The sequence below is a fragment of the Bos indicus genome, chromosome 12 (genome assembly GCF_029378745.1).
Source record: "Bos indicus isolate NIAB-ARS_2022 breed Sahiwal x Tharparkar chromosome 12, NIAB-ARS_B.indTharparkar_mat_pri_1.0, whole genome shotgun sequence".
Lineage (NCBI taxonomy): Eukaryota > Metazoa > Chordata > Mammalia > Artiodactyla > Bovidae > Bos > Bos indicus.
This window is the reverse complement of record NC_091771.1, coordinates 80,618,093-80,643,840: the sequence shown is the minus strand read 5'-3', so window position 1 is coordinate 80,643,840 and position 25,748 is coordinate 80,618,093. Positions and strand designations below refer to the sequence as shown.

Sequence of the window (25,748 nt, the reverse complement as noted above, 5' to 3'; positions counted from 1 at the left end):
TCATGGACATATCACCACCCACCCCGCCCACCCCTCCCCATATGGAAAGCAGGCTTTTCCTGCAACTCCAGAAACCTCTACACCAACCTGTAAGGCACTGCTCGTGGTCCTCCCCAAATCTGACCGGTTTGCAAGTCTGTCGTTAATTCAGTCTTTTGCATTTCTCCGAATCATTCCTTCCATCCCATGCTAAGGTCCTTGCCCTGAAAATCAGATCATAGCTTCCTCGGTACAGTGACCTCTGACTCCTCGATTATATTCGGTTGGTTTCTCTCTGCTTCCAGCTGTTTCCACTGTAGCTCTCACATGATAATCAGTGAGCAGATATTGCGAGGGGGGTTATATGTGGATGTGCCCATGAGTAGGCTTTCATGTAGAAAAGCACACACTCTCACACACAGAGGACACAAATTCTTACTCTCCCCTCACGCAGCTGTCAGCGATCCCTCCCCAAAACACATGCACCCACACACACCCTCATCTTTATTTTCTTTTTTTATTATTATTGTTTTATTTTCTGTCTGCTCCACTCTATATGTCAGATCTTAGTTCCCCGACCAGGGATCGAACCTACACTCCGTCCATTGGAAGGTGAATCTTAATCACTGGACCACCAAGGAAGTCCCTCCTCCTCGTTTCTCTAACAGTAGAACAGAAAATGGGCTTCCCTGGTGGCTCAGCTGGTGAAGAATCTGCCTGCAATGAGGGAGACCTGGGTTTGATCCCTGGGTTGGGAAGATCCCCTGCAGAAGGGAAAGGCTACCCGCTTCAGTATTCTGGCCTGGAGAAGTCCATGGACTATATAGTCCATGGCATCTCAAAGAGTCAGACGTGACTGAACAACTTTCACTTTCGGAGCATAAAACAGCTGGCTTGGAGAAATCTCTTGTCGGGGTAGGGGGGTGAATGGAAGAAAATAATTATTCTATAAAAGCACAGAATGAGAATTAAGAACAGGGAGAATAAAATAGCTAAAGGCAATACAGAACAAGAAGGTACATAAGAGTTTAATCCAAAAAGACCTACATGAGTAGGCACCTGTGTAGTCTTGGAACCAGTGTGGCCAAATAAACTAAGGAGAGGGCTCTACTCTGTACAACCTCAGTTGTAAATATTCCATACATAGATATTTAAATATATATTACATTCTCTATATACTCAATATATATGCATTTTAAATAGTAGTTATACTCAGAATAGATACCAGCAGACTAACAAAAAATAAAATGAAATTATTAGTGCTATTTTTTTATTTCTTCTCCTATCTTACTGTGTTTAAATGGTTTTATTGTCTTTGATTTTTGAGCTAATTGGAAGAAAGAAATATTCAGATCATCTTAAAATTATTTGTTTCAGATGATCACAAACTAAATTCCTGTATCACTGTATATGTTCATCTTCTCGTTCAAGTAAGTCCTATATGAATGTCTAACAGATAGTCGTGGAAGACAAATTTCCATCAAATGTCTGTGGCATTGTCGCCTTTGGAAAAATGAGGGGTACTTTGTTCTTGCAGGTCTTGATTTCTGGGGTTAAATATGCAGCTTCTTTAAACTGTCATCCAGGGCTTGAAATTGCCATGTATTTCCTCAGTGTTCAACACAATTGCTACCATCCTAGAGTCTGGAAAAGCAGCATGACTCTCTCCCTGCCCTAAGGCTGATGACAGCTTTGGACAATGTAAAAAGCAGTCATTTTGTACTTGCAGTATTTCTGGTTTGTTTTTTCCAAACCTGCAAATTTCTTAAATACTTGAAGGTTTTCAAAGTGAGTCTTCCACTTCAAGATACTATATAGCTTAAATTTTTTTATTGATTTCTGCATTCATCAAATGTAACAACCTAAGTCTTTTATGACATTGGGCACTACCCTTATGGCAGAAAGTAAAGAGGAACTAAAAAGCCTCTTGATGAAGGTGAAAGTCGAGAGTGAAAAAGTTGGCTTAAAGCCCAACATTCAGAAAACGAAGATCATGGCATCCGGTCCCATCACTTCATGGGAAATAGATGGGGAAACAGTGGAAACAGTGTCAGACTTTATTTTTCTGGGCTCCAGAATCACTGCAGATGGTGACTAGAGCCATGAAATTAAAAGACGCTTACTCCTTGGAAGGAAAGTTATGACCAACCTAGATAGCATATTCAAAAGCAGAGACATTACTTTGCCAACAAAGGTTCATCTAGTCAAGGCTATGGTTTTTCCAGTGGTCATGTATGGATGTGAGAGTTGGACTGTGAAGAAGGCTGAGTGCCGAAGAATTGATGCTTTTGAACTGTGGTGTTGGAGGAGACTCTTTCAAGGCCCTTGGACTGCAAGGGGATCCAACCAGTCCATTCTGAAGGAGATCAGCCCTGGGATTTCTTTGGAGGGAATGATGCTAAAGCTGAAACTCCAGTACTTTGGCCACCTTATGCGAAGAGTTGACTCATTGGAAAAGACTCTAATCCTGGGAGGGATTGGGGGCAAGAGGAGAAGGGACGACAGAGGATGAGATGGCTGGATGGCATCACTGACTCGATGGATGTGAGTCTGAGTGAACTCTGGGAGTTGGTGATGGACAGGGAGGACTGGCGTGCTGCAGTTCATGGGGTCGCAAAGAGTCGGACATGACTGAGCGACTGATCTGATCTGATATGATAGAGTTATTTGAGAAAAACACCTAATTAACTTCATTTTTGAGTTTGTGATTTCCCTCTTGAATTTAAAATAAAGGTTTTATGTTCACCTTCCCACTATTGAAAACTAAAACTAAAACTAAAAAAATATATATAAAAATAAATTTCAAGGGATTCTGTATGTAGACATTTTAATTAGCTTTGGAATGTCAATTGGTAGAGATACCAAGCAAACATTTCATGCAAAGATGGGCTCAATAAAGGACAGAAATGGTATGGACCTAACATAAGCAGAAGATATTAAGAAGAGGTGGCAAGAATACACAGAAGAACTGTACAAAAAAGAGCTTCACGACCCAATATCATGATGGTGTGATCACTCACCTAGAGCCAGACATCCTGGAATGTGAAGTCAAGTGGGCCTTAGAAAGCATCACTACGAACAAAGCTAGTGGAGGTGATGGAACTGCAGTTGAGCTCTTTCAAATCCTGAGAGATGATGCTGTGAAAGTGCTGCACTCAATATGCCAGCAAATTTGGAAAACTCAGCAGTGGCCACAGGACTGGAAAAGGTCAGTTTTCATTCCAATCCCAAAGAAAGGCAATGCCAGAGAATGCTCAAACTACTGCACAATTGCACTCATCTCACACGCTAGTAAAGTAATGCTCAAAATTCTCCAAGCCAGGCTTCAGCAATACATGAACCATGAACTTCCTGATGTTCAAGCTGGTTTTAGAAAAGGCAGAGGAACCAGAGATCAAATTGCCAACATCCAGTGGAGCATTGGAAAAGCAAGAGAGTTCTGGAAAAACATCTATTTCTGCTTTATTGACTATGCCAAAGCCTTTGACTGTGTGGATCACAGTAAAATATGGAAAATTCTGAAAGAGATGGGAATACCAGACCACCTGACCTGCCTCTTGAGAAACCTGTAGGCAGGTCAGGAAGCAACAGTTAGAACTGGACATGAAACAACAGACTGGTTCCAAATAGGAAAAGGAGTACGTCAAGGCTGTATATTGTCACCCTGCTTATTTCACTTCTATGCAGAGTACATCATGAGAAACGCTGGGCTGGAAGAAGCACAAGCTGGAATCAAGATTGCCGAGAGAAATACCAGTAACCTCAGATGTGCAGATGACAGCACCCTTATGGCAGAAAGTGAAGAGGAACTAAAAAGCCTCTTGATGAAAGTGAAAGAGGAGAGTGAAAAAGTTGAGCTTAAAGCTCAACATTCAGAAAACGAAGATCATGGCATCCGGTCCCATCACTTCATGGCAAATAGATGGGGAAACAGTGGAAACAGTGTCAGACCTAATTTTGGGGGGCTCCAAAATCACTGCAGATGGTGATTACAGCCATGAAATTAAAAGACGTTTACTCCTTGGAAGGAAAGTTATGACCAACCTAGATAGCATATTGAAAAGCAGAGATATTACTTTGGCAACAAAGGTCTGTCTAATCAAGGCTATGGTTTTTCCTGTGGTCATGTATGATGTGAGAGTTGGACTGTGAAGAAAGCTGAGCACTGAAGAATTGATGCTTTTGAACTGTGGTGTTGGATAAGACTCTTGAGAGTCCCTTGGACTGCAAGGAGACCCAACCAGTCCATTCTAAAGGAGATCAGTCCTGGGTGTTCATTGGAAGGACTGATGTTGAAGCTGAAACTCCAATACTTTGGCCACCTCATGTGAAGAATTGACTCATTGGAAAAGACTCTGATGCTGGGAGGGATTGGGAGCAGAAGGAGAAGGGGACAACAGAGGATGAGATGGCTGGATGGCATCACTGACTTGATGGACATGAGTTTGAGTGAACTCCAGGAGTTGAATATGGACAGGGAGGCCTGGCGTGTGTGATTCATGGGGTCGCAGAGTCGGACACGACTGAGGGACTGAACTGGAACTGAACTGGAATGTCAACTAAAGTGTCTTTGAAGAACTTAAAACCATCATGGTTTTAAGTGTCCCATCTAGTGTCTGTTTAAGACCCTCAACTTTTCACTAAAGTATTCATGAGGACAAGCAGAAACGCCCCATAATTCTGAACTAAGCACTTTTTGTCACAGTCCATTCAGTAACTGTTTGGTTGGTGGAGCTGTAGTGGGAAACATAGACAGTGTTAGCGCCTGCACTCTGGCATTGCACTTCTCCTTGACTGCAAGTCAGAAACAGAGGGCCCTGAAGCAGGGAGGCTCAGGTAAGAAATATACCGACAGAGGCTCATTTCCGCGCTGTGAGTGCTCCCGCATGGCCCAGAGATGCTCGCTGCCTTCGTGGGAGGCCACCTGTGGATTTCCTTCTGCCCTCTCATTCTGCAAGGACATGCCGGGGCAGGCAGAAGGGAAAGGCAGAGTTTCTAAGGATAGCTATTGGTTCTGTTTCTAGTATTGCTATACAAAATGGGTATATGCTCAGTTGCATCCAACTCTTTGCAACCCCGTGAACTGTATAGCCCACCAGGCTCCTCTTCCCATGGAACTCTCCAGGCAAGAATACTGGATGGATTGCCATTCCCTTCTCCAGGGGATCTGCCTGACCCAGGGATTGAACTTTCGTCTCCTGCATGCTTTACCACTGCGCCACCTGGGAAGCCCATTACATAAAGATATTTCCTGTTTCACACAAATCCTTTGTATTGGACAGAATTATTCTGTATCTTGATTATAAAAGTAGCAACTATCCAGATGTCTTCTAAGAGGAGGGGAAGAAATAGCACTTGCAAACAGGAGATTATTTTAGGCTTTTTGCATTTGCTCTTTTGCGTTATGATCTTGTTCTTAGGCTCATGGCTCATATGCAGGATGGTTTCTGAGAATTTCACCTTGTAATTTCATTGTTCTCCAAATATGTTTATTTTGAAATCTAACTAAAACACAACTTTTATTTTTTTTAATTTTATTTTATTTTTAAACTTTACATAGTTGTATTAGTTTTGCCAAACATCAAAATGAATCCACCACAGGCATACATGTGCTCCCCATCCTGAACCCTCCCCACTCCTCCCTCCCCATACCATCCCTCTGGGTTGTCCCAGTGCACCAGCCCCAAGCATCCAGTATCGTGCATCGAACCTGGACTGGCATCTCGTTTCATACATGATATTTTACATGTTTCAATGCCATTCTCCCAAATCTTCCCACCCTCTCCCTCTCCCACAGAGTCCATAAGACTGTTCTATACATCACTGTCTCTTTTGCTGTCTCGTACACAGGGTTATTGTTACCCTCTTTCTAAATTCCATATATATGCATTAGTATACTGTATTGGTGTTTTTCCTTCTGGCTTACTTCACTCTGTATAATAGGTTCCAGTTTCATCCACCTCATTAGAACTGATTCAAATGTATTCTTTTTAATGGCTGAGTAATACTCCATTGTGTATATGTACCACTGCTTTCTTATCCATTCATCTGCTGATGGACATCTAGGTTGCTTCCATGTCCTGGCTATTATAAACAGTGCTGCGATGAACATTGGGGTACACGTGTCTCTTTCCCTTCTGGTTTCCTCAGAGTGTATGCCCAGCAGTGGGATTGCTGGATCATAAGGCAGTTCTATTTCCAGTTTTTTAAGGAATCTCCAGACTGTTCTCCATAGTGGCTGTACTAGTTTGCATTCCCACCAACAGTGTAAGAGGGTTCCCTTTTCTCCACACCCTCTCCAGCATTTATTATTTGTAGACTTTTGGATCGCAGCCATTCTGACTGGTGTGAGATGGTACCTCATAGTGGCTTTGATTTGCATTTCTCTGATAATGAGTGATGTTGAGCATCTTTTCATGTGTTTGTTAGCCATCTGTATGTCTTCTTTGGAGAAATGTCTATTTAGTTCTTTGGCCCATTTTTTGATTGGGTCATTTATTTTTCTGGAGTTGAGCTGTAGGAGTTGCTTGTATATGTTTGAGATTAGTTGTTTGTCAGTTGCTTCATTTGCTATTATTTTCTCCCATTCTGAAAGCTGTCTTTTCACCTTGCTAATAGTTTCCTTTGATGTGCAGAAGCTTTTAAGGTTAATTAGGTCCCATTTGTTTATTTTTGCTTTTATTTCCAATATTCTGGGAGATGGGTCATAGAGGATCCTGCTGTGATGTATGTCAGAGAGTGTTTTGCCTATGTTCTCCTCTAGGAGTTTTATAGTTTCTGGTCTTACGTTGAGATCTTTAATCCATTTTGAGTTTATTTTTGTGTATGGTGTTAGAAAGTGGTCTAGTTTCATTCTTTTACAAGTGGTTGACCAGATTTCCCAGCACCACTTGTTAAAGAGATTGTCTTTAATCCATTGTATATTCTTGCCTCCTTTGTCAAAGATAAGGTGTCCATATGTGTGTGGATTTATCTCTGGGCTTTCTATTTTGTTCCATTGATCTATATTTCTGTCTTTGTGCCATTACCATACTGTCTTGATAACTGTGGCTTTATAGTAGAGCCTGAAGTCAGGTAGGTTGATTCCTCCAGTTCCATTCTTCTTTCTCAGGATCGCTTTGGCTATTCGAGGTTTTTTGTATTTCCATACAAATTGTGAAGTTATTTGTTCTAGCTCTGTGAAGAATACTGTTGGTAGCTTGATAGGGATTGCATTGAATCTATAAATTGCTTTGGGTAGTATACTCATTTTCACTATATTGATTCTTCCAATCCATGAACATGGTATATTTCTCCATCTATTAGTGTCCTCTTTGATTTCTTTCACCAGTGTTTTATGGTTTTCTATATATAGGTCTTTAGTTTCTTTAGGTAGATATATTCCTAAGTATTTTATTCTTTCCGTTACAATGGTGAATGGAATTGTTTCCTTAATTTCTCTTTCTGTTTTCTCATTATTAGTGTATAGGAATGCAAGGGATTTCTATGTGTTGATTTTATATCCTGCAACTTTACTATAGTCATTGATTAGTTCTAGTAATTTTCTGGTGGAGTCTTTAGGGTTTTCTATGTAGAGGATCATGTCATCTGCAAACAGTGAGAGTTTTACTTCTTCTTTTCCAATTTGGATTCCTTTTATTTCTTTTTCTGCTCTGATTGCTGTGGCCAAAACTTCCATAACTATGTTGAATAGTAATGGTGAAAGTGGGCACCCTTGTCTTGTTCCTGACTTTAGAGGAAATGCTTTCAATTTTTCACCATTGAGGATAATGTTTGCTGTAAAACACAACTTTTAGTAGCTGGCTGAAACAGTGTTCTGTGCATAAAATTTGTTTACCAGGGTAGGATATTTTATTCATTCAAGCAGCAATTTAAAGAAAGATTTGAGGACTTTCCTGGTGGCTCAGTGGTAAAGAATCCTACTGTCAGGCAGGAGACACGGGTTCAATCCCTGATCAGGGAAGATCCCACATGCTATAGAGCAACTAAGGCTGTGTTCCACAATTATTGAGCCTGTGCTCTACAATAAGAGCACTTCTCCCACTGCAGTGAGAAGCCAGAGCATCACAGCTCGAGAGGACCTCCTGCTCACTGCAACTAGAGAAAAGCCCAAGCAACAGTGAAGACCCAGCACAGCCATAAATAAATAAGTAAAATTATGTTTTTAAAAAACTTGGAATCTTTAAAAACAAAAGAAAGATTTGAGTTCTGAGCTGTACTATTGTGACCTCCTAGGCCACTGTTTGGATTTGTTAGATGCCTGCCTACAGAGTCTTCAGAATGTTTAAGGCACTATTCTATCAGAAAGCTTACTGAACAAATGAAAAGGAAGAACTCTTATGGAGTCCTTAAGCATTCATGCCACTAAAAATGAGACAACTTAAGACCTTTTTGAAAATCTATAAATTTCCCTGATCCCTCTCAAGATCAGTTATCTCTTTGACTTGATTTCTCCTCTTGTATCTTCTTACCTTCCCCATAGGGCTTCTTCAGTGGCGCTAATGGTAGAGTACCCACCTGCCAATGCAGAGTACATGAGAGACTCAGGTTCAATCCCTGGGTTGGGAAGATCCCCTGGAGGAGGGCCTGTCAACCCACTCCAGTATTCTTGCCTGGAGAATCTCATGGACAGAGGAACTTGACAGACTACAGTCCATGGGGTCGCAAAGAGTCAGACACGACTGAGCGACTAAGCTCACACGCACCTTCCCCATAAGCAACTGACTGTATCTCTACCTTTAAATACCTAGAGTGTTTTCAAATACAGCAATAATAATAAACATTGTGGAGTGTAAGATGCCTGCTCTGACATCTACACCATTTAGACTCCATCCTGTTTAGACTCAATGCTAAATAGCCTCGTTTATATTCACGTTCCCACCTAGAGATATAGATGTTATCACACCCATTTCCCATGTAAGAAAACTGAGTCACAGAGAAGTTAAATCAGCACAGAATCAAGATTTGAACTCAGCTCAGACTGTCTTCAAACTTGATATTCTTTTCCTTCATGGAGATCTTAGACCCTCCAGTGGGGAATAGCTTTCCTTCGGCTTTCAGATACAGGATTCACAAGCTGAAGTCCTCTATTAAATCACGAACACTAGTCACGGGAGTGACTTCTCACGCTTCTTTAATGTGTGAATCAGAGTCCGCTGCGTGTTGACTGCCTGATAGGGGCCAGGAGAGCGTTGGCTGTGGACTCATCTGGGACTAGTTTCTGATTCTGTGAACTTGGAAATGGACGCATCCTTACCTGTTTCTCCATAGATGAGGGAATAGCAAATGCACCATTTTTCACAGAGTTGTTGAGGATTAAATGAAATTTTCACCCCAGCACGTGTTACGCTTGGAATGAGGCTTGGCACAAACCAAGCCCTCAAATATGAGCTCTTATTTTGAGAATCCGTTTTGTCGGCATCAGTTTGAATTAAGAGAGGATCCCTCGCCAGGTTTGGCATAGACTTCTGTATTTGAAAGCATTCCCTTCACGGTAGGACTCAACTAATATGAAGAAAAGCGACCTTCCCTCTTCTGGATGAGGCTGGACTCAGTGTCATTGTTTCAGAGCCAGCGTCTCATTCCACATCCTGAAACAAAGCAGGATGAAAGACTTGCTTGGCATCGTGAGTTTATATTTGCAGTAATACATTTTGCAGAGGCCTTGACTGGCAAGTGGCCTTGGGTGAAATCCTTCGATCAGGTAGAATTTTGGAGCAACGGGCAGATGCCCGCAGTCCTATTTCGTAGGAGGTGATTTGAGCCAGTGTGTGTCAGAATCACAAACAGGGCTTGGTTTAGTTTCCTAGTTCTTACTGTGACAAATTTCCACAAACTTAGTGATATTCAAACAACATAGATTTATTATTTATGGTTCTATAGGTCTGAAGTCCAAAATGGTCTCCCTAGGCTAAGATCAGGGTATGAACAAGGCTTAGTACTTATAAAAATTTTAGGGGGGAAAAAACAACAACTATTGCTTTGCCTTTTCCAGATTCCAGAAGCCACCTGCATTCCTACAGTAAGTCTGTGCTGGTGCCTTCATGAAAGTAAAAGTGGCAGTTCTCCGCTGTGTCTGATTCTTTGTGACCCCATGGACTGTAGGCTGCCAGGCTCCTCTGTCCATGGGATTTTCCAGCGGGTTACCATTTCCTTCTCTCCTGTGGTGGTTTAGTCACTAAGCGTGTCTGACTCTTCATAATCCTCTCCAATGGCTGAAAACATGGCTCACACTTTTGTCTTCATGAAGCCAAACTGGTTTGGTTGATTTGGATCTTAGAATTGAAGGGGATAAGGGAAGTAGGCATACATTTTTGTGATGAGGTAATATATTAATATTAATGAGATCACAATATTATAGTCAGCATTTGCTATATATTTTATTGGATGATTACTTTTAAGAATCATGAAATTGTGAATTTGTAAAAAATTGTATAGGTCACCCAGGTTTTCATCTGCAACTCAAGGAGTATCCTCTGCGACAGACCTTCTCAAACTTTAGGATCTACAGTAATCATGGCTAAAGATGCAGATTCTGATTCAGTAGATCTGGGATGGGGCCTGAGACACTGCATTTATAATACACTCCCAGGAAGCTGCTGGTCCAGGGACCACACTTTGAGTAGCAAGGCTTCTGAGAATTCCTGACATTGCTGCCTTGGGGATGATTCTGTTATAGTCTCTTCTTCATATTTTGGTAATTCCAACTGTCACATACGAAATCAGAAGTTCTTGGATCAAAGCCAGACTCAAAATAGATGCAAAACTTTTCTGATGTTTTAAAAATATAAGTCAAAATGACATCGCAGTTGAAGGGAATTTTAAAAAATAGGATGTGTATGTAGGATCTGAAGAGTCTTATATTAAGCATGTCTCTCTCTATATATATAGAGAGAGAGATTTTATATATATGTTTATATATATGTATATATATATATGTGTGTGTGTATGTATATATGTATATATGTGTGTATATATATATATATATATGTACTTTCCAGGTGGTGCTAGTGGTAGAGAACCTGCCTGCCAATGCAAGAGAGGTAAGAGATGCAGGTTCAGTCCTGGGTCGGAAAGATTCCCTGGAGGAGGGCCTGGCAACCCACTCCACTATTCTTGCCTAGAGAATCTCATGGACAGAGAAGCCTGGCAGACTACAGTCCAAGGGATTGCAAAGAGTTGGACACTACTGAGCAACTGAGCATGAATATATATGCATGCATGCTAAGTCGCTTCTGTTGTGGGTTGTCATTTCCTACACACACACATATATAAATATATATATACGCACACACACATATATAAATATATATACACACATACATATATACATCCATATGTATGTGTATGTTTATATCTATCCATCTATATATCCTGCATCCATACTAAATCATACAACTGTGAAATCCCAAGTTAAATGATATTTTGTGGCACTGACAACTTTAACATTTTCCTTTACGTTAAAATTTTTATAACAAAGTGAAAAATTGACGGATATACATTTGGACTGTCCTATAGATGTAAGTGTGAGTCTAAGTGCAATGTTGCCAGCCATTCTACATTGAGGAAGCCCATAGCCACGTTCAGACGTTGGTTGAGTTGGACCGAGTTGAAGTGGCCCATGTAAACTAGCTCTACCTTTGAAGCTAGAGTTCCTGGTTTTATTATTTAAATTTGGCTACCATACATACTGATCACCTTAATTCTTATTTAATATTTGAAAGTTATTACTGTGGAAGAAGTCAGCTGAACGATGGTGATTATAGCGTATCAAAATCCTTTGTAAGTGATTATTTTAATGACTCTGTTCCAACAGGGAAACGTAGACATTCAGACAAAAAACAACCTAATTATAACGACAGCACCATAGTGAAGCAGTGACAGTTACAAAACCAATTTAAAAGTTTTTTGACAGCCATGGCTAAAAGCTTTGTTTAGACCTTTCGGTAATAACAGTTTACTTAAGACATAAATCCACAGCTAAGGAAAATAGAAAGAGAAAGTTGTGGCTTTTCTGTCATGCAGATGAAGTGGAAAGCAGTTGAAATGTTTTTAATAGAACGTTACCTTGAAAAAAGTCTAGAAAAGGAATAATGGTTAGGGAATTTTAACTCTCTCAATGCAAGAAAGACTAAATAAAAATTCTAATGAGGATAGAAACTTGCCAGCTGATATGCTTATCAATGTTATGAAGGTCAGTAGTTCCTGCAAGCAAGTTGACGTGCATTTAAATATGTTGACTGACAGCCCTGGAATTTGATTTTGCATTATCCATGAAATAAAGTCAAGGGCAAATAAATGGATGTAAGAACCCATCAGTAGCCATGGTGACACACAACCTCACTAAATACCTGCTTTTCCAGTGGCTGTGACATCTCTCACATTATTAGACTTTATCGCTTTTATTTATCTCACTTGGTTCTGGACTCAGTCAAATATACAGTGTAATTAATTTTTTGACCTTGGGCAATTTATTTTTCATTGCTGAACAGAACAATACCTCGGTCACATTTTTTTTTTAACTGCACGTCTTAATAGAACATTTATAATATGCAAGCGCCGGTGTGAGAGCTGACAGATATTTATACGTTTATGATAACAACTTTTGGAGTAGCCGATACTTGTTTCCATTTTCCCGATGGGAAAACTGAGGCACAGAGAGGTTGAAGAACCTTGCTCAGGGCCACAGAGCTTGTGCGTGGTAGAGTTTCAGGTCCACGCACTTTGGCTCAGAGCCCATGCTGACTGCAGGATCATGAACCCACAAGAAGGCACCCATCTGGATGCAGAAAGCTGATGGCAGGCTCAGAGGTATCCTTTTCTCCCTTTTCCCCTTCTTGGGTTCTGCTTTCGTTAGGTTCTTTCAGTTGCAAAGACTGAAGAACTCTCAGGTCAAGATCAGGTGGTGTCCACATGTGTCTATAAGAACCAGTTAAGCCCCGAAACTGGGCTCATTGTGGCTTTGTACCCCGGGCAGTTGGTGCCAAGGGGTGTGACTCAGTGATTCGTTGTGTGGTCAGCTTCCCTCTGCTCCTTCTGCTGCCCAGGGTCTTCAGCTTCTACCCCTTCCTTTTATGTATTTCCTGCCCCACAGTGGGCAGGAGCTCCTAAAATGGACTTTAAGCAGACGTGGGTTCAGAGTCTGGCGCTGCTGTGTACTTGCTGTGTGACCTTGGACAAGTGACTTAACCTGTCTGAACTCTGTGGAAGAAGTGGGTAATATATCCCACTATGTAAGGTTATGGTGGAGATGAAAGAAGTGAAAGAAATAACATACTTACAGTATTCAAAACATGATAGCTAATATAATAATAGCCATTATTTTTCAAATACCTAATTATTTTACCTCAAGGTAGGCAGCAGGCTTGGACCAGATATGGATCCAAACTGTGGTTTCGTCTTCAGTATGTGTGTGACAGTGAGAAAGTTACTTAACTTCTCTGAGCCTCAGTTTCCTTCTCTATAAAATTAGCATAACTTCCTAGAACTGTTAGGACATTAAATGACTTCATTTATGTAAAGCACTTACGATGGCTTTGAGCACATAATAATTATAAATATAGACATCAGCTATTATTAATTGTAGTATAATTTTCAATAACATTTATGCAGAGAGTATAAAGTTCTGGTTATATGAGGTAAGTAAATTATGAACGTCTATGGCATAGTACCTGTAGCTATGTACTCTACTGTATATTTAAAATTTACTAGGAGGATAGATCTTATGTTGTGTTCTTACCACAAGTAGTAATAATAATATTAATAGAGAAGGCAAGAGGAAGCTTTGGGAGGTGATGGATATGTATATGGCTTTGATGGTCATACTTTCATGGGTGTATATTTATCTCCAATCTCATTGAGTTATACATGTTCAATATGAACCACATTTTTAAATATCAACCATACTTTAATAAAGTGGTTTAAAACATAGAAAATAAATTGTTAAAAATAGTAATTTAAAGAAATGAATAATCCACAGAAGCAATACATTAAAAAATAAATATATCTTAGGTTTCTTCTGCTTTTCCAGTTCTGCGGTTTATCTCTAAAATGCTTTCATCAACAGTAGCTTTTTCTCTTGGTAGAATAAAGTGCTACTTGTTATGTGGTATCAGCTTTCCAAAAATAATTTCTCTATACAGTCAGCAGTAAGGATAAGAGCTTCCTAACTGGCCAGTGAAAATTAAGATATAGGTTATACACAAGTTCAGTGAAATGTATTTTCAGCTTTTAACCAAAAGTCTGTGAAACTATCTCCCCAGGTACTTTTTAGCTGCCTGCAGATAAAAGATTGCTTTTCTCACAATATGTAGTGACAATCATCAAGTTATCTTAGAAAAGTTGTTCTGGGCATGTGTTTGCCAAGCAGAGGGAGGTTCTGGGAGAGAGAGGTATTGGAGGTTTGGGTTAAGCACACGCAAACTATTATATATAGAGTGGATAAACAGCAAGGTATTCCTATATGGCACAGGGAACTAATACTCAATATCCCATGATAAACTGCAATGGAAAAGAATCTGAAAAAGGACTGTGTATATTGTGAATATGTGTAACTGAATCACTTTGCTGGACAGCTGAAATTTACACAACACTGTAAATCAACTTTGCGTCAATAAAATAAAATTTTCTTAAAAAGAAAGACTGTTCACAGTAGCATATAACAAAGATGTTGCAGATCCAGCAAAGTCTGAGCACATAGGTATGTTGAATCGTGGGTCTGTCTCTTTATTAAGAGTTCTTCCGTTTTGCCTCCTCAGCAAATGATGCGGTCGTCCGTCTTCCACATGTTCATCCTGAGCATGGTGACCGTGGACGTGATCGTGGCCGCCAGCAACTATCACAAAGGAGAAAGCTTCAAGAGACAGTATGATGAGTTCTACCTGGCAGAGGTAAGCAGCTCATGGGCACAGGTCAATTTTCAAAGCACCCAAGAACCTTGGCTCATGGCAGCAGCTTTTAGAAACGTGAAAGTTCATTTCAGCTCAGTCATCATTTGACTTCAACCAAAGCTGATTCAGGGCTTCCCTGATAGCTCAGTGGGTATAGAATCTGCTTGCAGTGCAGGAGATGCAGGTTTGATCCCTGGGTCGGGAAGATCTCCTGGAGGAGGGCATGGAAACCCACTCCTGTATTCTTGCCTGGAGAATCCCATGGACAGAGGAGTCTGGCGAGCTACAGTCCATGGGGTTGCAAAGACTCAGACTCGACTGAAGCGACTGAGCATGCACAGAGCTGATTCACTGTCTACTTGCGAGGTGTTTCCCTTGGTCCCGTGTTGCCTGATTTGTTTCCTGGCCCCTAGGCCTGAGTGATCTTCCCCACGTTGTGTGTCACATGCGCGAGTCACATTGCCAAGGCAACACTTGGCCCGGCTGTTACCCTGGCCATCTATAGGTGTTTCTATTCCCACCTCTGTGTTTTCTCTCCATTGTCATATTGTGTGTCTGTTTCCTCCAAAGTGTAGGCAAGCACAGACTCAGAATATCATAGATGAACTCAGCTCAATAGTACCAAGGACGAGATTGGAGGAAAATAGATTTCTTTTCTAAAAATCTGAGGTGTGACAGCCTGCGCTAAAGATGTAGTCAGAAATAGGTAGGTTTTAGAACTAACACCCAAAAAAGATGTCCTTTTCATTATAGGGGACTGGAATGCAAAAGTAGGAAGTCAAGAAACACCTGAAGTAACAGGCAAATTTGGCCTTGGAATACGGAATGAAGCAGGGCAAAGGCTAATAGAGTTTTGCCAAGAGAACGCACTGGTCATAGCAAACACCCTCTTCCAACAACACAAGAGAAGACTCTATACATGGACATCACCAGATGGTCAACACCGAAATCAGACTGATTATATTCTTTGCAGCCAAAGATGGAGAAGCTCTATACAGTCAACAAAAACAAGACCAGGAGCTGACTGTGGCTCAGATCATGAACTCCTTATTGCCAAATTCAGACTTAAATTGAAGAAAGTGGGGAAAACCACTAGACCATTCAGGTATGACCTAAATCAAATCCCTTATGATTATACAGTGGAAGTGAGAAATAGATTTAAGGGCATAGACCTGATAGATAGAGTGCCTGATGAACTATGGACTGAGGTTCGTGACATTGTACAGGAGACAGGGATCAAGACCATCACCGTGGGAAACAAATGCAAAAAGCAAAATGGCTCTCTGGGAGGCCTTACAAATAGCTGTGAAAAGAAAAGAAGTGAAAAGCAAAGGAGAAAAGGAAAGATATAAGCATCTGAATGCACAGTTCCAAAGAAGAGCAAGGAGAGATAAGAAAGCCTTCTTCAGCGATCAATGCAAAGAAATAGAGGAAAACAACAGAATAGGAAAGACTAGAGATCTCTTCAAGAAAACTAGAGATACCAAGGGAACATTTCATGCAAAGATGGACTCGATAAAGGACAGAAATGGTATGGACCTAACAGAAGCAGAAGACATTAAGAACAGGTGGCAAGAATACACAGAAGAACTGTACAAAAAAGATCTTCATGACCCAGATAATCACGATGGTGTGATCACTCACCTAGAGCCAGACATCCTGAAATGTGAAGTCAAGTGGGCCTTAGAAAGCATCACTATGAACAAAGCTAGTGGAGGTGATGGAATTCCAGTGGAGCTATTTCAAATCCTGAAAAATGATGCTGTGAAAGTGCTGCACTCAATATGCCAGCAAATTTGGAAAACTCAGCAGTGGCCACAGGACTGGAAAAGGTCAGTTTTCATTCCAATCCCAAAGAAAGGCAATGCCAAAGAATGCTCAAACTACCACACAATTGCACTCATCTCACACTCTAGTAAAGTAATGCTCAAAATTCTCCAAGCCAGGCTTCAGCAATACATGAACCATGAACTTCCAGATGTTCAAGCTGGTTTTAGAAAAGGCAGAGGAACCAGAGATCAAATTGCCAACATCCACTGGATCATGGAAAAAGCAAGAGAGTTCTGGAAAAACATCTATTTCTGCTTATTGACTATGCCAAAGCCTTTGACTGTGTGGATCACAATAAACTGTGGAAAATTCTGAAAGAGATGGGAATACCATACCACCTAATCTGCCTCTTGAGGCAGGTCAGGAAGCAATAGTTAGAACTGGACATGGAACAACAGACTGGTTCCAAATAGGAAAAGGAGTACCTCAAGGCTGTATATCGTCCCCTTACTTATTTAACTTCTATGCAGAGTACATCATGAGAAATGCTGGGCTGGAAGAAACACAAGCTGGAATCAAGATTACCAGGAGAAATACCAATAACCTCAGATATGCAGATGACAGCACCCTTATGGCAGAAAGTGAAGAGAACTAAAAAGCCTCTTGGTGAAAGTGAAGGAGGAGAGTGAAAAAGTTGGCTTAAAGCTCAACATTCAGAAAACAAAGATCATGGCATCCAGTCCCATCATTTCATGGGAAATAGATGGGGAAACAGTGGAAACAGTGTCAGACTTTATTTTGGGGGGCTCCAAAATCACTGCAGATGGTGACTGCAGCCATGAAATGAAAAGATGCTTACTCCTTGGAAGGAAAGTTATGTCCGACCTAGATAGCATATTCAAAAGCAGAGACATTACTTTGCCAACAAAGGTCCATCTAGTCAAGGCTATGGTTTTTCCAGTAGTCACGTATGGATGTGAGAGTTGGACTGTGAAGAAAGCTGAGCGCTGAAGAATTGATGCCGTGAAGAAAGCTGAGTGCTAAAGAATTGATGCTTTTGAACTGTGGTGTTGGAGAAGATTCTTAGAGTCCCTTGGACTTCAAGTAGATCCAGCCAGTCCTTTCTAAAGGAGATCAGTCCTGGGTGTTCATTGGAAGGACTGATGCTAAAGCTGAAACTCCAATACTTTGGCCACCTTATATAGTTGACTCATTGGAAAAGAGCCTGATGCTGGGAGGGATGGAGGGCAGGAGGAGAAGGGGATGACAGAGGATGAGATGGCTGGATGGCATCACCGACTCGATGGACATGAGTTTGAGTGAACCCCAGGAGTTTATGATGGGCAGGGAGGCCTGCTGTGCTGCGATTCATGGGGTTACAAAGAGTCAGACACGACTGAGTGACTGAACTGAACTGAAGTGATTAAAATAACAAATCTTGCTTCCTTCAGCCCATACTAGAGTTTTGTAGTAGCACATCTTACTGCTGGGATAATCTTGTTAACATTTGTTGCCTAAATATTTCTTAATGATTTCCAGAGACCCCTGTCTTTTTTATTGTGAAGAATTATGTCTATAATAGACCTTAGAATTCAGGGGTTCTGTATTTATGGAAAAATTGATTGACGGATAACTCTTTAGAAACCCATTCATCATGTAAGTGAGGAATACATATCTAGCTGTGCTACACTTGGAGAAATCCAATATGAAAAATAAAACTTAAAAAGCAGAAGCATCACAATGTGATTATTTTTATTACAAAAGCACTTTCCACATACAAAATCAATTTGCCTCAGAGTTGGGTTCTCTTCTATATCTGGAATTCTCCCAGTGCATTTAAAAATGGATTTGGTTAACAAAAAGTCAATCCACCCACACATCAATTTTTCAGAAAAAGAATTGATGGTATACAGCTATTGAATACAAACTTCTATGTGGGTATGCGGAACTTTTAAGGAGTCACTTACGAATTCCTCCCTTGGTGGAGATGTGTTTCCTGTAAGAAAATATCATTAGTATTAAACTTTCTCTGAAATAGTCTCTGTGACGTGACATTGCCTAATATATGTGTCATATATGGAAATTTTTTTGTTGTTGTTCAGTTGCTAAGTCATGTCTGACTCTTTTCGACCTCATGGACTGTAGCCAGCCAGGCTCCTCTGTCCTTGGGGTTTCCCAGGCAAGAATACTGTAGTGGGTTGCCATTTCCTTCTCTAGGGGATCTTCCTGGATCAAGGATTGAACCTAATCTCTTGCTTGGCAGGCTGCTTCTTTACCACTGAGCCATTTAGAATTGTGGTGTATGGAGCTTACAGTTAAGCAAGAAATATAGACAGTAAATAGTAACAAGTTTTTATGCTATGCAGAATCAATGACATAGGCTCACAAAGAAATTATGTCCAACCGAACACCTGAAAAATGGATATAATTTTGCTGCAAATCCAGCACAGAAAGTATGGATCGTTATTAAAAGCAGAGGGGGGATAATTGCTTTACAATGCTGTGTTAGTTTCTGCTATACAACAGCATGAACCAGCTATCAATACACATATGTCCCCTCCCTCTTGAGCCTCCCTTCTGCTCCTCCATCCCGCCCCTCTAGGTCATCACAGAGCACCAGCTGAGCTCCCTTGCCATACAGAAGCTTGACACCAGCTATCTATCTTACACTGATAAGTGTATATTTCAATGCTACTCTCTCAAATCATCCCAACCTGTCCTACCCCTGCTGTGTCCACAAGTCTGTTTTCTATGTCTGCTTCTCTATTCCTGCCCTGAAAATAGATTCATCAGTACTGTTTTTCTAGATTCTATATGTATCAGTTCAGTTCAGTCACTCAGTCAGTTGTGTCTGACTCTTTGCAATCCCATGGAAAGTACCAGGCCAGGCCTCCCTGTCCATCACCAACTCCCAGAGCTTACTCAAACTCATGTCCATCATGCCATCCAACCATCTCATCCTCTGTTGTCCGCTTCTCCTCCTGCCTTCAATCTTTCCCAGCATCAGGGTCTTTTCCAATGTTCCAAAGTCTGTTCTTCACATCAGGTGGCCAAAGTATTAGAGGTTCAGCTTCAATATCAGTCCTTGCAATGAATATTCAGGGCTGATTTCCTTTAGAATTGACTGGTTTGATCTCCTTGCAGTCCAAGGGACTCTCAAGAGTCTTCTCCAACACCACAGTTCAAAAGCATCAATTCTTCGGCACTCAGCCTTCTTTATGGTCCAACTCTTAAATCCATACATGACTACTAGAAAAACCATAGCTTTGACTAGATGGACCTTTGTCAGCAAAGTAATGTCTCTGCTTCTTAATATGTTGTCTAGGTTGGTCATAACATTTCTTCTAAAGAGCAAGTGACTTTTAATTTCATGGCTGCAGTCACCATCTGCAGTGATTTTGGAGCCCAAGAAAATTAAATCTGTCACTGTTTCCATTGTTTTCCCATCTATTTGCCATGAAGAGATGCAACTGGAAGCCATGATTTTCATTTTTTGAACGTTGAATTTTAAACCAGCTTTTTCACTTTCCTCTTTCACTTTCATCAAGAGGCTCTTTAGTTCTTCACTTTCTGCCATAAGGGTGGTGTCATGTGCATGTCTGAGGTTATTGATATTTCTCCCAGCAATCTTGATTCCATCTTGTGCTTCATCCAGCCCAGTGTTTCTCATAATGTACTCTGCATAGAAGTTAAATAACCAGGGTGACAATATGCAGCCTTGACGTACTCCTTTCCCAATTTGGAACCAGTCACCATTATTCCATGTCCAGTTCTAACTTGCTTCCTGACCTGCATACAGATTTCTCAGGAGGGAGGTAAGGTGGTCTGGTATTTCCATATCTTTAAGAATTTTTCAGTTTGTTGTGATCCACACAGTCAAAGGCTTTGGCATAGTCAATAAAGCAGAAGTAAATGTTTTTCTGGAACTCCCTTGCTTTTTCAGATTCAACAGACGTTGGCAATTTGATCTCTGCTTCCTCTACCTTTTCTAAATCCAGCTTGACCTCCATCTGGAAGTCCTTGGTTCATGTACTGTTGAAGCCTCACTTGGAGAATTTTGAGCATTACTTTGCTAGTGTGAGATGAATGGTATTGTGAGGTAGTTTGAACATTCTTTGGCATTGCCTTTCTTTGGGATTGAAATGAAAACTGACCTTTTCCAGTCCCGTGGCCACTGCTGAGTTTTCCCAATTTACTGGCAAATTGAGTGCATCACTTTAACAGCATCATCCTTTAGGACTTGAAATAGCTTAGCTGGAATTCTGTCACCTCCACCAGCTTTGTTCATAGTGATGCTTCCTAAGGCCCACTTGACTTCGGACTCTAGGATATCTGACAGTAGCTGAGTGATCACACCATCGTGGTTATCTGGGTCATGAAGATCTTTTTTGTATAGTTCTTCTGTGTATTCTTGCCACCTCTTCTTAATATCTTCTGCTTCTGTTAGGTCCATACCATTTCTGTCCTTTATTGTGCCCATCTTTGCATGAAATGTTTCCTTGGTATCTCTAGTTTTCTTGAAGAGATCTCTAGTCTTTCCCATTCTATTGTTTTCATCTATTTCTTTACATTGATCCCTGAGGAAGGCTTTCTTATCTCCCCTTGCTATTCTTTGGAACTCTGCATTCAAATGGGTATATCTTTCCTTTTCTCCTTGCCTTTAGCTTCTCTTCTTTTCTCAGCCATTTTAAGGCCTCCTCAGACAACCATTTTGTCTTTTTGCATTTCTTTTCCCTAGGGATGGTCTTGATCCCTGTCTCCTGTACAATGTCACGAACCTCGATCCATAGTTCTTCAGGCACTCTGTCAATCAAATCTAATCCCTCGAATCTATTTGTCTCTTCCACTGTGTAATCATAAGGGATTTGATTTAGGTCATACCTGAATGTTCTAGTGTTTTTCCCTACTTTCTTCAATTTATTTGATTTGCAATAACTTCATGATCTGAGCCACAGTCAGCTCCCCATCTTGTTTTTGCTGACCGTATAGAGCTTATCCATCTTTGGCTGCAAAGAATATAGTCAATCTGATTTCAGTATTGACTATGTGGTGATGTCCACGTGTAGAGTCTTCTCTTGTGCTCTTGGAAGAGGGTGTTTCCTATGGCCAGTGCGTTCTCTTGGCAAAACTCTGTTAGTATTTGCCCTCCTTCATTTTGTACTTTGAGGTCAAACTTGCCTGTTATTCTTCTTAATATATGAAATTTGTTTTTCTCTTTCTGACTTATCTCTGACTTACTTCACTCTGTTTGACAGATTCTAGGTTTATCCACCTCAAATCCACTACACATGACCCAGTAGATGATCATACTATAAGAAATTCCAACAAAACTTCAAATGTTCTAGTAGTGTAGAGTTCACTGATACTATTTAAGGGTATAGGTAGCATCCAATGGTAGATGAAAAATCCTTGCTGTTCTTTTTTGTATATAGTACTATTTTTTTTAATAAATTTATTTTTTTATTTATTTTGGCTGCACTGGGTGTTCGTTGCTCGGTGCAGGCTTTCTCTAGTTGCAGCGAGGTGGGTCTTCCCATTGCAGAGGCTTCTCTAGTTGCAGAGAACAGGCTCTAGGCACACAGGCTTCAGTAGTTGCAGCTCAGAAGTTGTGACACACTAGCTTGGTTGCCCCGAGGCATGTGGGATCTTCCCAGACCAGGGATCAAACCTGTGTCCTCTGCATTGGTAAACGGATTCTTAACCACTGTGCCCCCAAGAAATTCCAATAGTACTATTTTTTTAATTTAAAAAATCAACAAGAGAGGTTGTTGTTCAGTCAGTAAGTTGTGTCTGACTCTTTGCAACCCCATGACTGCAGCACACCAGGCTTCCCTGTTTTCACCATCTCCCAGAGTTTACTCAAACTCATGTCCATTGAGTCAGTGACGCCATTCAACCATCTCATCCTCTGTCATCTTCTTCTCCTCCTGACTTCCGTCTGTTCCAGCATCAGGCAGGGTCTTTCCCAGTGAGTCGGCTCTTTGCATCAGGTGGGATTGCATGGTAAAATATGGCACATGCTATCTTTCTATTAATTGTTGCCCACTTCCAAAACCACTGAAAGTAAATTTGATTTTCATCAACAACATAGTAGAGATTTGGTTCACTTAAAAAACAACAGGTTTCGCTTTATTCTTGAACTACTGAAACATTCCGAATTCGTTCCACGTCTCTTCACTGATGAGGTGTACCTGAGTTTCCCAAAGTGTGCTTCATCTTTATTCCAATCACATTATCTCTTTTCTTTGTATCAGAAACTTCTACACAAGTCAAAGTGGCGAGTTTCAAATGAATGTGGATAAGTCATTTTAATCACACTGGCTTTTTTTTTATAAAATATTCTCTTTTGAAAAAAATTGATAAAGGTGGTTTGGGCTTAAGCCAAGAGTCAACAGACTTTTTTCTTGCAGAGCCAGACAGTAAATATTTCAGATTTTTCAGACCATGTGTCCTCTGCTTCAGCTACTCAACTCTGCTGTTGTTATGCTGAAGGAAATGTGGCCTCAGAGTGCTTGTGTGCCAGCAAAACTTTCTTTACAAAAATAAGCAATGAGCTTGATCTTGGTTTAAGCTATAGAAACACCATCTGATCCACCAGGGAAGCCTCTAGAGACACAGAGCATGTCAACAAACATCCCTTTGTGTTGAATTCAAATATAGTAAGACTAACAACATAAGAGCTGCTATTTTTTTTTTTAGAAGTTGCATTATGTTGCCAAGTGCTTTAAAGGAATTTATTATGTCTGTTAATCCTCAAAATGGCTATAACAATAGCAATTCAAGTTTATGGACTATAATGATACAGTATTTAAGGAAATGGCATTATGTAATATTTTATAAAGTTTATTTTTAAAATAGATCACCAGAGGCCATGAGCTTTCAGAAAAGTAATTTCTTGAGTTCCCACATATTCCAGAATAAATTATTTTGAAAATCCAAAATAAATCATTAAGAGTCAACTTGCAGTCTAGAAAACAGTCTTTAAGCATAAATTCAGTTGCTTAGCTTCTGTTGAAAGGCTGGGGCCTTGTTTAGTTATTTTGGTTTAATTAACCTAAATTTAGAATTAGTTGAGAAACAGGGAAAACTTTTCTTTGTTTTTGAGGCTCTGCATAAACATAACAATGTAAAGATTTACTTTCTTTTGGAAGTTTTCATTTTTCATTTTGATCTAAAATAATCTATTATCATTACTGTTATACATAAAATCACATTATTATACATTAACATAATGAACATAGTTATATTTTACAATGTATAAATATATTTGTATTTATTAAATTTATTAATACACTTTAATAATATAATTTATATTTATTAACCTTTATTAATAAATAATAAAACTTGAACAGTACTTAAACAATGCTTTTGCCTGGAGGCTCAGTTGGTAAGGAATCTGCCTGCAGTGCAGGAGACCCAAGTTCAGTCCCTGAATCAGGAAGATCTCCTGGAGAATGAAATGGCAACCGACTCCAGTATTCTTGCCTGCAGAATTCCAGGGACAGAGGAGCCTGATGGGCTATGGTTGATGGGATCTCGAAGAGTTGGACACAATTGAGTGACTAAGACTTTTACTTTTCATTATATAAAAATATGTAAATATATCTGTATATCCAGCAGATTGTACATTTAACAGAAGTTTATCAGCAGTCTTATGCACAGATTAAAAATTTTAACTTAGTCCCTCTTTTAAGAAACTTGTCAATTGCTGAGAGCGAGCGAGAACAGTGAAGCTCTAAGAGCATGCCCCTGTTTCATTTCTGGTCAAGGGACAGGTTTACCTCATTTTGAACTCCAAGGTGTCTCTTCGGTTTCCAATTTTTCTCTGATTGTTCTGTGTTTTGAAGCAGAAGGCCTTTCATCAACATGGACTCTTTTTGCCATCTTATAGAAAGTTATCTTTTCTAGCAAAGTGGTTTCTATGTTCCTCTGAAGACATTTGGCTTTAAGATATTTGTTAAAAATGAAATTACGTGAAAGAGCCATTTATTTTAGTTCCAACAGAATCTGACACCCATGTTTCAGCTCATTAATCATAAGAAATGACTGAATTATGAAAATAACTCATCTTATTCTACCAGCAGTCTTTCATATTATCATTGGATTTAATTTCATCTTCTGGGAAACTTTAATTAAATAAGTTTCTTTTGACTATAGCTTCTTCATGTGTTTCTAAAAGATTTGAGCAGTATCTTGTTAGGCGAAAAATAATACAATAATGACATTTTTGACTATTCAATGATCCATCTCCAAAGTCTGCTCTTTAACTGTCTAGAGAATTGAAGGTACGCCATATACTAAGAGTAGGTGATTTACCGACACCTCAGAAATGATGTGGGTCATCATTTATTTGAGCGTTATTTAACTTGAATTTCATTTAGGAGAATAGAGGTGCCTATATTGTGTTTCTTGTGAGTTTTATGCTAGAGTCTTCTTTTGTGATAAATGTGCATACATTTTCTAATGAATATCCGTCATGTTTCTCTGAAATTATGAAATAGAGTTTGCACACAAATCTTGGATAATATATTTCAAATATCTTTGCACATATGGGCAGTATTTCTGCTCTTTTATCTTCTCAGACCTGTGTATCACAATCAGCTCATTTATAATTTGTCACTGATCAATGTTCATACATTATTCATGGAGTTAAAAGGACAGAACAGTTTCCATTATTCCATTTATATTAAGCATGTCATTTTCCATTCAGTTATTTTTCTCCTGAGCTTCAGAAACTTGGCCATCAACTTGTTGTCTTACCTGCCAGCCTCAGAAATCCAATTACAAGTTCTTTTAGAAAACAAGCATTTTAAACTAATTTCTTGTATTCTTCATTATAAAAAAAAAAATCTTTTCACAAGTTATGTGTTGTCATCGTAAGAACAAGTATAATAATGTTTCTTAGAACAGTAACTCCTGTCACTTTTATTTGTTTAATTAAATTTATTTCATTTTATTTAATTTTAATTAAATTTGCATTCCATTATTGATAATTTCCTTGAGGACAAGAGGGCTTGTTATAGTAGATATTAGATAGCATATTTATTAGTATAAGATGAAAATTTGGAAAATAAATAATAAAATGTGGTATTTTAAAAACTCATAAAACCT

General features: G+C 39.8%; 1 protein-coding gene across 3 annotated transcripts in view; it reads left to right on the top strand.

The window, feature by feature from the left end:
* The window catches only part of NALCN (sodium leak channel, non-selective), a 314,747-nt gene that overhangs the window by 115,509 nt on the left and 173,490 nt on the right, over positions 1 to 25,748 (top strand). For all 3 annotated transcript variants that reach the window (XM_070800447.1, XM_070800448.1, XM_070800446.1), the window contains one exon: positions 14,736 to 14,867. In XM_070800447.1, the coding sequence (XP_070656548.1) occupies positions 14,736 to 14,867 (132 nt within the window). The remainder of the gene's footprint in view (positions 1 to 14,735; positions 14,868 to 25,748) is intronic.